The sequence below is a fragment of the Suncus etruscus genome, chromosome 1 (genome assembly GCF_024139225.1).
Source record: "Suncus etruscus isolate mSunEtr1 chromosome 1, mSunEtr1.pri.cur, whole genome shotgun sequence".
Lineage (NCBI taxonomy): Eukaryota > Metazoa > Chordata > Mammalia > Eulipotyphla > Soricidae > Suncus > Suncus etruscus.
In genome coordinates, this window is record NC_064848.1 from 176,956,330 (window position 1) to 176,970,201 (window position 13,872).

The following is a 13,872-nucleotide window of genomic DNA, read 5'->3' on the forward strand; positions in this document are numbered from 1 at the left end:
TTGTGTGTGTATGTGTGTGTGTATGAGTGTGTGTGTGTGTGTGTGTGTGTGTGTGTGTGTGTGTGTGTATTGGGGGGATCACATCCCACCTGAGCAGTGTTCAGGAGTCACTCTTGCCTTTGTATTTAGGGACCATATAGGGTGCCTACCTGAGTTGGCTGCATTCAAGGCAGATACTCTCTACTCATTGTACATCTCTCTGGCCCCTGCTTTGTTATGTCTTATTTACTCTCACTCCCTTCCTCACTACTTTCTTCCCTCCCTCTCTCTTTCTTTCCTTTCATCCCTCCCTCCTTATCTTTTTCCCTTCCTCCCTCCCTCTTTCCTTTCTTCTTTCTTCCTTCCTTCTCTTTTCTCTCTAAATTTCTCTAAAATTTTGGTTTTATTTTTGTGAAGAAGTACCCTGGGATTTTGATATGGATTGCATTGTATCTATATACGACTTTAGGTAATTTATCTAGTCTAATGATTACCTCTTCCCCTCTTTCTTTCTTCCTTTTCTTTCTTTCTTTCTTTCTTTCTTTCTTTCTTTCTTTCTTTCTTTCTTTCTTTCTTTCTTTCTTTCTTTCTTTCTTTCTTTCTTTCTTTCTTTCTTTCTTTCTCTCTTTCTTTCTTTCTCTCTTTCTTTCTTTCTCTCTTTCTTTCTCTCTCTTTCTTTCTTTCTTTCTTTCTTTCTTTCTTTCTTTCTTTCTTTCTTTCTTTCTTTCTTTCTTTCTTTCTTTCTTTCTTTCTTTCTTTCTTTCTTTCTTTCTTTCTTTCTTTCTTTCTTTCTTTCTTTCTCTCTCTCTCTCTCTCTCTCTCTCTCTCTCTCTCTCCTCTTTCTTTCTTTCTTTCTTTCTTTCTTTCTTTCTTTCTTTCTTTCTTTCTTTCTTTCTTTCTTTCTTTCTTTCTTTCTTTCTTTCTTTCTTTCTTTCTTTCTTTCTTTCTTTCTTTTCTTCCTTCCTCTCTCCCTCTCTCCCTCCCTCCCTCCCTCCTTCCCTCCCTCCCTCCCTTCCTTCCTTCCTTCCTTCCTTCCTTCCTTCCTTCCTTCCTTCCTTCCTTCCTTCCTTCCTTCCTTCCTTCCTTCCTTCCTTCCTTCCTTTCTCTCTCTTTTTCGTACTCTTTCTTTTTTCTTTCTCACGTCAAAACATCTCTAAGCATAATATCAAGATACTGTATTTTTAAACCATTAGACACACTTTCCCCCCGCAAAAGTGCATTTTATGGAGTGAATGCCTCCTGGAGCTGAAGCCTAAATGTAGGGGAGAAATTAAAAATGATGTCCGTCTTATGGTCAGGTGTGTCTTATAGAGTGAAAAATATGGTATGTATCCTGGGCTGAAAAGAAAGCTCATGTATCAGGCCCTACCACCAAATGATTCCCTAAACACTAGTGGAGATAGCTCTGCTGGCCCCAACTCTGCCAGAGCAAGAGCTGCATCACCAAGCTTAAGCATCTGAGCATCAGGCCCAGCATTACCAGGCCATATGTCTGTGGGAGAGGGCTCTGGGTTCCTTAACATTGCTGGAAAGGTACCCCAAAAGTATATCCTTTTTTTTTTCTCTAATGTATTTTATGTTATGGTGTCAGTTCTTGTTTGTGCCAGCAATCCACATTGAGTAATTTTCTGTATGGTAGTCTAGTTACACTCATTTGCATATGTTTGTCCAGTATTCTCAATACCATTTTTTGAAGAGGTTTTCTCTATGGAATGCCTTTTGGCTCTTTTGCCATAAAAGTTATGCATATGTGTGTGGATTTATTTCTCTCAATTCTGTTCCATTGAGTTATATCTGTTTTTATTCTAACACCATGCTACTTTAATTACTATTACTTTGTAGTATAGTTTGAGTCAGGGAACTTGATATCTTTATTTTTTTCCCAGGAGCTTTTGCAATTTGAAGTTTAATCATCTTTGTAGTTTCAAATTCATGTAATAAATTTTGATTTTATTTCTGTGAAGAAGTACCCTGAGGTTTTGGTAGGGATTACATTGTACCTATATACGGCTTTAGGTAATTTATCTATCTAATGATCATAATTATTCCAATCATGAGCATATAATAATATGTCTGTCCATCTCTTTGTTTTCTTTCAACAATGTCTTCCAGGGGTCAGTACTATCATACAGTGGGTAGAGCCTTGCACAATGACAACTTGGGTTTAATTGCAGGAATGATTTTTGAGTGCAAAGTCAAGAGTAACTCCTGAATATTGCCAAGTATAACCCAAAAACTAAAAAAACAACCCTCCCCCCCACAAGCAATGTCTTACTGTGTGGGCTATTCATATAGTCCCTTTTTTGGATTAAATTTATTCCAAAATATTTGATTCTTTTTGATATAACTGTAAATAGAATTGTTTTCTTTTTATATTCATTTGTTGTCTAGTTGTTCCATTTAGATCTTCTCTCACTGTAATAAATAGTAATGTGAGGGTGAACATCCTTGTTTTATTCTTTTTTAAACTTATAAATTATTTTTTAATTTTTAATTTTTTATTTTTTTTTAAAAACCAGGACATTTGGGGCCGGAGAGATAGCATGGAGGTAAGGCGTTTGCCTTTCATGCAGGAGGTCATCGGTTCGAATCCCGGCATCCCATATGGTCCCCCGTGCCTGCCAGGAGCAATTTCTGAGCCTGGAGCCAGGAATAACCCCTGAGCACTGCCGGGTGTGACCCAAAAACCACAAAAAAAAAAAAAAAAACGACATTTATTCACAAGACTAGTTGTTAAATTCCTTAAGATGAGCTGGATGCTGCAACAGCTGCTCTCTTAGGTTTAGGCGTTGTTCCCTCACGGAATCCATGTCTGAATCTGCGGTACACAATTTTCAGGTGCCTCATGCGACCCGTCCCGGTGGTGTTCCTCCTCTTGGCCTTGGCGCTCCAGTTGTACTTTCTCTTGCGCTTGGCGGGGTAGCCACACTTGCCGCAGGTGGACTTCTGCAGGTGGTAGGCCTTGGAGTCGCAGCGGCGGCACAGCGTGTGCGTCTTGTTGCGACGCTTCCCGAACGATGACGTCCCCTTCGTCATCTTGCTTCTATGGTGGGGACCAAAGAGCTAATTTTTTATTTATTTATTTTGGTTTTTGGGTCACACCCGGCAGCGCTCAGGGGCTACTCCTGGCTCTATGCTCAGAAATCGCTCCTGGCAGGCTCGGGGGACCATATGGGATGCTGGGATTCAAACCACCATTCTTCTACATGCAAGGCAAATGCCTTACCTCCATGCTATCTCTCCGGCACCTTAATTTTAATTTTTATTTTTTGGTTTTTGGGTCACATCTGGCAGCGCTCAGGGGTTAATCCTGGATCTATGCTCAGAAATCGCCTGGCCCCTGGCAGGCACAGGAGACCATATGGGTTGCCGGGATTCAAACCACCATCCTTCAAGATGAAAGGCAAACACTTTACCTCCAAGCTATCTCTCTGGCCCTAACTTATAAATTTTTAATTGACTTACCATGAGGTACACAATTACAAAGTTATTCATAATTGAATTTCAGTCATACAATATTCCAATTTTTGGCTTTTATTTTATTCTTTTATTTTGGGTCACACTAATAATCTCTTGTTAGTGCAGAGGCTCACTCTGGCTCTGTCCTTAGGGAGCACTTTTTTTTTTTTTTTTTTTTTTTTTTGGTTTTTGGGCCACACCCGGCAGTGCTCAGGGATTACTCCTGGCTGTCTGCTCAGAAATAGCTCCTGGCAGGCACGGGGGATCATATGGGACACTGGGATTCGAACCAACCACCTTTGGTCCTGGATCAGCTGCTTGCAAGGCAAAGGCCGCTGTGCTATCTCTCCAGGCCCTAGGGAGCACTTCTGACCATGCTCAAGGGACCATGTGCAGTGCATTGATCAAATTAGGATCTGTTTCATTGCTAGGAAAAAGCCTTAACCACGGCACAATCTCTCTGGCCCACCTTTACACACATATTATATGAACAAACCCTGCAGAACCAACCTTGAAATCTTGCTTTTAAGCCCAATGGGTCAAACTATTATTTTTCTCAGAGACTGCAATATTTAGGGCTTAGTGTAGTAAAGCAGCTCAGATTTGTTTCAGCCATTGAAGCCTTTAGAGGGAGAGGGAATCCCACTTAATTTAGCCTTGGATTTGAATGCAGATGCTTCTGTCTACAGAATCTGGACCCTTGAGTCTGTCATTTAGCCTTTCTTTGCCTCATTTCACTCATTAGCATCATGGGATGAGCCTCCTCATTTACAGAGAGGATAACCTGTAATAATGTGAACCACCAGGGTGACGGGACAATCAAGGAGTTTGGACAGCTGTCTTCACTCTTGGCTGTGGTTGGTTTTCCTGCTTTCTCCACTCTATACTAACCCCAAATGCAACATTTTTTTTGTATTTATTTTTGCTTCTTGGACCATACCCGGTGATGCTCAGGGGTTACTCCTGGATATGTGTTCTGCATGTAAACATTTCAATGGGATTATGATATTACTGACCCTACCCTGATCGGTGATTGTGCCCTACCCTAGGGTGTGACCTGGCATTCTGTTCCTACCCTAGAGTGGTACCTGATTCTGCTCTCACCATTGGGTGGTACCTGACTCTGGGGGATAAAAGCAAGGGTCTGTGGAAGGCGAGGGGCTTTTTGGCTGGAACTGATGCAGAGGCTTTTGGCTTCAGTCTTGTCCTCTGAATAAAGCTGATATTTTCACAAGCCTGACTGTCTGCGAGCTGTTTACCGGCCGCTTCACCTCAGAACCGCTGGCTGAACAGGGTGGCAGACACGTGCTCCAAGCTGGAGGGGAAAGACCTCATCCTCTATCCCTCCATCAGTCAACCCCATCAAGGGCTGACTTGCAACAGATATGTGCTCAGAAATCACTCCTGGCATGGAGGACCATATGGGATGCTGGGGGATGGAACCACGGTCTGTCCTAGGTTGGCACGTGCAAGGCAAATGCCCTACTGCTTGTGCCACTTCTCCAGCCCCATCAAATGCAACATTTTATAGTAGCAAGATCTTTCTGGTCTTCTGGGGGAGAATATTATTGAGCATAGTGTTTGTTAAGCCTTGTCCTTCCTTTTCTTTGTTCTGTTCCTCCTTTCTTTCATTGGCTCATTTGTCCTTTTATACACGCAATTCACTTAAGACTCAATTTCACTCAAACTCAATTTACCTGGGGACTGCAGGAGGCAAAGGCAGGGTGATTCTTGAGTGCAAAGTCAGTAGTAAGCCTTGAACATTGGGGTTGTGACCCAAACAACTAAAACAAAACAAAAAAGATTCCTCTAGGGCAGGGCCATAAATTGTGGTAGGAAGGGCTGCAAACGGCCTGCGAGTCTCTTCCGGATTAAGTCTGGAACTTTTGTGAATTGTTGGCAAGGTGGCTGGGATCTACTAATTCCATTGCACAGCCTACCCATCAATGTCTTTTTGACTTCTCCCTCAGCACTCATAACCAGCCAATCATCAAATCCTCTCCAGCCTTTTGGAAAATGGTCATTGACTTTCACTCAAACACAGGCTCTTATTGACTCTTTTTGGGATGCCAGAAAGTGCTCCTTGACTAAAATTCTGATAGTAGCCACTATTCTATTTCCAATCCTTCTAACTGTCTGGCACTGAATTTAAGTATAATTCAGTTGTATCTTCCCATTTTTTGTATTCTGGGCATTCAATTCCTTGAATTGAATTGAATTGAATTGAATGGCCTTGAAAAAGAGCCTATGGTAGATTTGTGTGAGCCCTCATTTCTGAAACCTCAATTTCATGCTATTGCTCTTATGAAGAGATAATACCTCTCTTTTTTTTTCTTCCAGTCTGGAGTCTGAACGGGTCTTGGAGACCAATTTAACCAACAGAGGGCAGCTGGAACAAAGTTGTGGGCCCTTCTAGACATTGCTAGAAGTGTAGCCTCCATGGAACATTCTTGAAACATTGTCTCTTAGTCTCATAACCTGCTGTGTGGGAAGTCGTAGTAATCTGAAGCCACCAGGATGTGAAAATACCTAAGTCACATGAGCTCTGGCTACCAGGTAAGTTGAGCTACCAACTGGTGGTCAGGTGCTGGCAGCCTGGGAAGGTCTTGTAACTTTAACAGATTCATGGGTATCCTAGAAGAAGTCTTGCTAAATTCTGTTCCATGAGACCTTAAGCAGAGTAAATGCTATTTGAAGACTGGCCCTTTTGTTGTCACATGATACCTATCTGTAGATGGTCAGAACAGTCCTTAAAACCTCTATATCAGATGAAGCAACAGTCCTACTGCTCTTGTGCTCTAAAAACGTTCCTGCTGTAGAAATTCTCAATGGTTTCCATGGCCTGAGAAATCTAGTTAGTGCCCTTTGTTGGCTTCCAAGATCCTCCATTATTTTGGCTTCAGCTCACTTTTGACTTTCTATCTTGTTCTCACTTGGCCTAGATTCCTCCCTTGCTAACATCTGAGCTACTTCCCCAACACACAGATGGGTATTTTCAATACACACTTACTGCATCCAAATGCCCTTGCTTCCACATTTCCTTTCCAATTAGGCTGTCATTCCAGGTGCCCTGTGAGCTTTAGTCTGATCTTCTCTGGCTGTCCAGTTTAACGTGAGTCCTTGAGGTTGACTTAGATGGTTTATTTAATTTCTCTTCCTTCCTTTACCCTTCTTCTCTCCTCTATTGCTTTGCTTTGTGTATGCATGGGGGGGGGGGCAGGAAGAGAGGGATTCTTACACATAAGCAGAATGTACCAAATTATTCCATGTGGCTTCCTAGGCATCAGTCACTATGGGGTTTGAGTTGAGATGGGCCAGCACACAATGTAGCACATGGTGCCTCCCCAGCCAGGTGTTCTAGTGCTGGAAGGGAGCAAGGGGCATACAGGGTAGAACAGTGCCACTTACAGTGTGGCTCTGGCTAGATGCAACATTCTCTGAGTTCCTTGTTCCTTATTTGAAAGCTGGAGACTTTGCTTGCAAATGGGTGCAAAGGGCCTCGCTTTTTAATTTTAGGGGGAAAAAAAGAATCAAGCAAAACAAAAAAGAGGACCTGGACACCCTGGCCATGTGCACTTCATTCAGCGTGTCTTTGCTCAATGCTGTCTTCTCATCTGTGAACCCAGCGGTGGGCATCAGCTCTAAGCTCCCCTCCAGCTCCAACATTCCAAGAGCATTAAAGAAAAAGAATGAATCACCCCTTCGAAATACCAACATGGGCAGGGCCCTCCCTCTGCTGTCCCCATGCTGCAGAGCTAAGAGCTCTTAATACACAGCTCGCTTCCTCCCGCAGCTGCCACCAAACTTCAAGCCCCTTTCCCAGGAGTCTCAGAAGCAAGACTGATAATGAACCCCTGGCCTTCTCCATCTCAATAGGGAACCAGATCCTATTCCCAGACTTGGGGGTGTGTTTGGGGGGAGGGTGGGAGAGGAGGAAGAGGACCCTCCCCGAGGGAGGGAGGAAGCTGGCCTTCCCTGGACCGGAGGCTTCAGGATGCTTGTGCATGAAGTGTGGGCGTGTTGGCCTGGCGGAAGGAAGGAGTAAAGGGAAGCGTTGAAAAGAGGGTTGATGCTTGAATTCTTCCAATCGCGGCAGGAGGGCTGAGTGGTGGAAACCGGTCTTTGTTTCCTAGGATTTTTGAAAAAAAAAAAAAAAAAAAAAAGGTCCCATGTGGCTGTGTCTGTATCTGTAAGAGTTAGGGAAGTCCATCCTGGGGTGGCATATCCCCACCCCCCAAAAAGACGAGCAGCTGCCTAGATGCATAGACACTGGCTGTCAAAACCACACAAGACAGCAAGATCAATTTCCCGGCGTCTGGGAGGTACAGCAGGGCTGACAGCGGAGGGCAGTTCTCTGGCCTCTTGGCCCAGAGCTCAGGTCTCCCCTCTTCTCCCCTTTCACCCAGCACCCCCCAAGACTCCCCAAGCCCTTTCGCAGCTTTCCGCATGGATGCTATTATTAGTCTTAGCACCGGTAACAAGAATGGAGGCGTAACCAGCGGGAGCCAGCGCCTCCTTGGCCAACTCGGGGCTCGCCCGCGTCCTGCGGGACCTGCGGGTCCTGGGGGTCCTGCGGGTCCTGGAGGAGCGTCCAGAGCGGCCACGGGCCGGGCCGGGCGCGCCTGGGAGCGGTGGTCTGGCTCTAGCCCGGCACGTCTGTGCAGCACGGGCGCTCGGCGCAGCTCGCAGCCGCTCTGGCTGGCTCTGAAAGCCGAGAAGCTGCCGACTGCGAGCGAGCGGGTTTTCCAAGTGGGCAGGGGTGGCGGGGAGGAGGGGCGCGGGAGGGCGGGCGCGGGGAGGAGGGGGCGTCGCGGAGGGGAAGACCTCGCTTTGTGATCCAATGACATTGCCAACGTGGGGGTGGGGGCGCTGGCCTCGGCGCGCTCTCGGGTTTTGGCTGCCCGCCCAGCTGGGAATAACTCTCTTCGCATAATTCGCGTGTTTACCAGGCATGAAAATTCTTGCTTTCGTCCCCCCACCCCTTCCCACCGCCCCGCAACGCACACACACACTCGCACACACACACAGACACACAGACACACACACAGACACCGTGAACCCCCCCCCCCCATCCTCCCCTATCCCTATCCCTCTCCGCCCCTCCTTGCAAGTGAAACTCTGGTCTAAAAAAAATATTGGCCCGGGGCGCAGAAAGTTTTTGCATAAATTCATAAGTGATGAATGGCTGATTTTTAAAAAAAAAACGTTATTTGGATATTTGTCAGAACTTAACAAATATACAGGGGAGGGGGGGGGGGACACACGGCGGTTCATAAACTTTTCAAACATCTCAATATCCCCTTTCTTCGGGAAATAAATTACGTTTGTTTGCCCGGCTTGGAGTCTTAAGGTAGCCGACATTAGGAATATTTTAAAAGCCATCATCCATCCATCGAGCGTGTCTCCCAGGCGCCAGGAAGATTAAATGAAAGAATCATAAGATGGAGGTCTTTAACTTTTAATCCTTTTACAATGAAGCCTCAGATAGTCGCGGGGGCAGGGTGCCCTCTCGGGGGGGAATAATGCCGTTATTCCTCGGCTCGCAGTTAATGAATGCCCTGACGTCTGTCCCACGGCGGACGGAGGCAGCGCCGGGAGGGGGTTCGGGCGCGCGGGCCCCGCTATTGAAATCAGGAGCCACCGAGGCTGAGTCGGAATGAAGAAAGCGGCCGAGCTGCAGGGACGGGGCAGGCGGGGCCGGCCGGGGGGTGCGGAGACGGCTCTTGGGGACCCGGCGCAGGTTTCAAATCCTCAGTTAGTTAGCATCGAGTCCCCGCCACCACTCCGGACCGGCCCGATCTGGGGTCCTGGGTGCGGGTTGGTGGTGGTGGTGGGGGGAGACGCCTGGAGGGAGGTGCGGGGTGTTGGTTGATGTAGGGGTGGGTAGGTGGGTGGGTTGGGGGGGGGAAGCCCAGGAGAGCGACTCTGGAGTCCAAGATAAATAAAGGGGAGCGCTGAGCGGTGTCAGGCAGCCGGCCCACGTGGAGCAGCGCGCAAGGGCGCCACGGTGGACTCCAGCAGAGAACGGCGCGAGCGCGCGCGCGTCCGGCGCCCGCCCCCCCCCCCCACTCCGGAGCTCCCTCTTTAAGGGGCACGGAGGAGTGGGGTGATGTTTTGCCCGTCCCTCGGATCCTACGTCTCTGCCCCCATCTAACCCCTAAACGCCAAGATCCGGATCCTAATGAATCCTCCCTCCCTTCTCAATGAAGTTAAGTGTTCAGAGCTGGGGGGTTTGGACAGATGCACCCGGTTCACAACTATGGACCCCAACACTGAAGTTTTTTTTTCTGTTTTTTTTTTTTCACCCTAATCCAAACCCTGACCCTCTGAGGAGTCTTCCTTAGGGCCCCAGGGCAGGAGGGAGGCTAATGTCAAACTCACCAGCTCCCTCCTGCAAGGACTGCAGAGGGCCTAGATGTGGGGGCTCAGCCCTAAAAGATCTGGGAGGTGAAGAGCGTTGATTTCCAGAGACCGCTTCTGCACGCACCACACCACCTTAGCTTCTGGGAGTGCAAAGGGTTAACACGGTCAGGATATCGGGGTTGGGGGGGGGCTTCGAGACTAGAGGGGTGGCGGGATCTGGGTGGGCGCGCTCTGATCTCCCCCCCCCCCACCACCACCACCCCAACCCCATTCCTTAAGGGTCAAGTTTCAGCGGCACTCCGCCCCCGGGGTAGGTGTGAAAGACACGTGTCCCCATTGTGAAGGGCCCGTCAGGCAGCACAAAGCGGCCGCCCACCCTCCCCACCCCCCGCCCCTCGGCCCAGCCCGGGGTCAGCTCCAGGGGGCCGGCTGGGTGTCGAGGTCACGACGGATCCAGCTTCGGTGACATAGGAAGAAAAAGCAAGGAGACAGGATAGAGGCCACGTGATGTTCAACTGAGGGGGTGTGTGAGAATAACGACCCCCCCCCCGAAAAAGCCTGAGCGGTCACCTCCATCACACTCCAAGAGGGGGTGAGCCCCTTCTCCAGACAGGCACAGTAACGCACAGCCGCACCCCGCCCGCCCCGCCTGCCCTCCACACCCCCCATCAATCACCAACACAGAGAATCGCAGTGTGAGCGCAGTCGATTTTAGTGGTTTTCTTTAATCCTGCTCTGAACTTTTCTCATTTACTACACGGGATATTATAAAGAATAAATAGCAGATACTCTTAATTTACAATGATTAGTCATTCCATTTGTTCTCTATATTTACAATAACTGTAAAATAACATTGAACTCTATAGCTTCTTCGAGGTCCAAGGAAAACCAAAAAACACTTTCCGAAGAATGGAAAATAGCTTCTCTCTCTCTCTTTTTTTAAAGTCCTTCTACAAAAGTTCTCCCCTCTCTTTGTAGTTTAAGAAAAATAACTTTCCCCCCCCCCCCTTGCCTCGCCATGCGAAGGGCTCTGGAATATAAATAGCAGGTTAACATTATTAGCAACAACCAGAATAAGTCTCTCTTTTCTCTGTTCTTTTGTATTTTTTTATCCTTTTGCTTAAAAAAATTTTTTTTTAAAAATACAGTAGAAGCCGGTAACTTTTTGAACGTATAATACTGACCTTTTAATAAGTAAATTAAAACTGGGACCGTATATACACACACATATACATTCCTACACAGTTAAACAGTGCATTCATTACATGAACCAGAAAGCTAAAGTCTCTGTAGCCGGAAAAAAATAAAATAAAATAAAATAAAATACTAAAAGTTCATTGAATGAATCCCCTCCTGCAGAGAGAGGGTGGTGAGAGCTGGTTGGGGAAACCGAGCCTGGAAGGAGAGGTGGGGGGGCGTGGGTGCGGGTCGACCACCTGGTGTCCGGGCACGGGCAGAGTGGGGGGGCGGGGGTCCCCCACCCCACAACCCCGAGTCCTAGCACGAGCACTTGCACTCGGAAATGATGGGGTACTGGATGGGAATCCAGCCGCAGCGCTGGCCCCCGCGTCGCTGACAGCGCCACCGCAACACGGTGAGATGCACCGACTTGGACGGCTTGCACACCATGCCCTCGGGCACGGAGCAGGAGCGCTTGCTGAAGCAGCTGCCCACTTTCACGTAGCGCGGCCAGAAGCGGCTGCCCAGGTCGTTCCAGGCGTACAGCACGGGGCAGAAGGTCTGCGACCACAGCCACATCTGCAGCTTCCTCCGCAGCTTCTTGCTCAGCCGCTGCTTCTTGCCGGGGGCCAAGCCCTCGGAGAACTCCAGCCCTTTGATCTCGCTCGGCATGGCCCCCGACGGCCGCTGCCGCAGCAGCTGGTCCAACTCGGCCAGGTCCTCGGCGGCGCCCCCGGTCGCCCCTCCGAGGGCCGCGCCCCCGCCGGGCCGATCCTCGGGGGGCGAGGTGGCCATGAAGCCCGGGTCGTAGTGACCCCCGAGCAGCGAGCGCAGCAGCGTCTCGTTCAGATCCTTCTCCTTGGGGTCAAAGATAGGGTCCGGGTGCTCGATGAGGTCCACCAGGGGCAGGTTGTCGCTGGGGGCCGGACGGATGTGCAGATAGTGCTGGCCGCCCGTCGGGGCCGCCCGCAGTCCCAGGACCACCACCAGGGCGTAGAGGGTGACCCCCAGACTGGGGCAGCGCTCCATGCCTTTCCCTCCCGATCCGGCGCTGCGCCCCGGGGCTGGCCCGCTGCGTCCCGCGCGCGTCCTGGGAGCCAGAAGCACGCCGACAGAGAGAGAGACACACACAGAGGGAGGGCGGTTCGAGCGAGGCTCGCCCGCTCACCCGAGGCTGGGCAGGCGCAGGGCCGGCAGCATAGGGGGGCGCGCCGGCTTGGAAAAAAAAAAAAACTCGCACCCCGGAGCTGGCCGCGCGCGCGAGTCTTAGCCGGGCAGGCGGCGGCCACGGCGGGGCATCCGCAGGGGCTCCAGGGCGAGCGCGGGCGCAGGGGGCGCCGGCTCCTTGCTTGCTGGCTCGCTCGCTCCTTTGCGCGCTCCTCTGCTCGCTCGCTCGCCCGTTCGCTCGCTTGCTTGCTCGCTCGCTCGCTGCCTTCCCAGGCCGGCGGCGGCGCAGGGCGCGTGGACGCAGGAGCTGCTGCTCCCTCTCTCGCTCTCGCTCGCGCTCTCTCTTTCCCCTCCTCCTCCTCCTCTTCTGCTCGCTCGCTCCGGGTCCTGCGGCTGTGTGCAGCTCAGCTCGGCTGGTCCCCTCCGACCCGATTCCCGGGGGCGCTTTCCTCCTCCTCCTCCTCCTCCTCCTCCTTCTCCTCCTCCTCCTTCTTCTCCCTTTGCGCGCTCGGGGCTCGGCGGCCCGGCCGGCTCTGCCCCGGAGGACTCCAGCCGCGGCGGCGACGGTGGTGGCGGCAGCGGCGGCGGCGGCGGCGGCGTCCGCGCACGTTGGCACCGGTTTGTCTGTCTCGCAGGGTCCAAGCCTTTAAATTTCCTGCACTTTCAGCGCCATCACCATGGAAACCACCGACTCTCTCGGCGTGGCCCCCTCCCCCTGCTTCCCCCAAACAACAACCCCACCCCCCACTTCTCCACCCCCCGAAAGAGCTCCGAGCGGCTGGCTGGCTGGCTGGCTGTACCGGCTCCCGGGGACCCAGCCGCCCTGCCTGCACTCGCCGGGGTGGCGGCGGCGGCGGCGGCGGAGGAGGAGACGGCGGCTTCAGCAAGCGCCCAGGGCTGTGTGTGTGAGTGTGTGCCCTCGCCGGACCCAGATGCCCACCCCGGGAAGCCGACAGACAGTCCGGCTGCCCGCTGGAGCTCACAGGCGGCAGCAGCAGCAGCGGCGGCGGCGGCGGTGGTGGCGGCGGCGGCGGTGGCGCTTGGCAGGTCTCCGCGCAATTTTCTCTCTCTCTCTCCCTCTCTCCCCCACCACCCACCCCTCCTTCTCCTCCTCCTGCAAAATGCACCGCCCCCCGCCTTTCTCCTGGAGCCATGCAACTCAACTAACTGGGGCTCTAGGCGCCCCGCCAGGGCCAGTCCCGGGGAAAGCTCGCGGCGGCGCTGGAGCACCGGCTGCAGGGTGCAGGGCTGATCAGGGGGGTGAGGGGGAGTGGGAAAGGGGGAACTAGGGAGTGCTCGAGGTGGAGCCGGGAGGGTGCTTATGAATTGGGTGCTTGAGGGCTGCAGGGAGGCAAGGGGTCTCTTTTCTTTCTGGGCACAGTGAAGCGCAAGGAATGTCTCCGTGTGCACGGAGATTTTTTCCCCCTCTGGCGACTCGGATCTCACCTTCTTCTCTCCCAGGCTTGCATGGAGACCCCTCCCCCTTTTCCTGCGCGCGCGTACACAGAGACACACTTTTGCATGGGTTGTGTTAGGAGGGTGTTGATCCAAGAGCCGCAGCTTTGCGCAGCGTGATGCAATTACTAGGAAGTTCCCCTGCCCGTCTGTTGCCCGAGTCCATAACGGGGGGTCCAGTCCGCATCTTCCTTGGCCGGGTTCCTGCACCCTTCGTGGCCGAGCGGCAGGGGTGCGCCCGGCTCCCCGGTGGCTTTCACTAGCCCGCCT

At 51.3% G+C, this 13,872-nt stretch overlaps 2 protein-coding genes across 2 annotated transcripts; both read right to left on the bottom strand.

The window, feature by feature from the left end:
* Positions 1-2,680: 2,680 nt before the first annotated feature.
* Positions 2,681-3,022, bottom strand: LOC126007571 (60S ribosomal protein L37-like). The gene has a single exon (XM_049772756.1). It carries the CDS (start codon positions 3,013-3,015, stop codon positions 2,722-2,724), a length of 294 nt encoding a protein of 97 aa, XP_049628713.1. The 5' UTR covers positions 3,016-3,022; the 3' UTR covers positions 2,681-2,721.
* Positions 3,023-10,506: 7,484 nt separating this feature from the next.
* On the bottom strand, positions 10,507-12,202 carry NOG (noggin). Its single transcript, XM_049772624.1, has one exon. The coding sequence runs from the start codon at positions 12,007-12,009 to the stop codon at positions 11,299-11,301; it is 711 nt and encodes a 236-aa protein (XP_049628581.1). The 5' UTR covers positions 12,010-12,202; the 3' UTR covers positions 10,507-11,298.
* Positions 12,203-13,872: the final 1,670 nt, after the last annotated feature.

What these genes read in the sequence shown, in the direction of transcription:
- NOG (XM_049772624.1), bottom strand. Translation starts at nt 12,009, where the DNA reads ATGGAGCGCTGCCCCAGTCTGGGGGTCACCCTCTACGCCCTGGTGGTG.
- LOC126007571 (XM_049772756.1), bottom strand. Translation starts at nt 3,015, where the DNA reads ATGACGAAGGGGACGTCATCGTTCGGGAAGCGTCGCAACAAGACGCAC.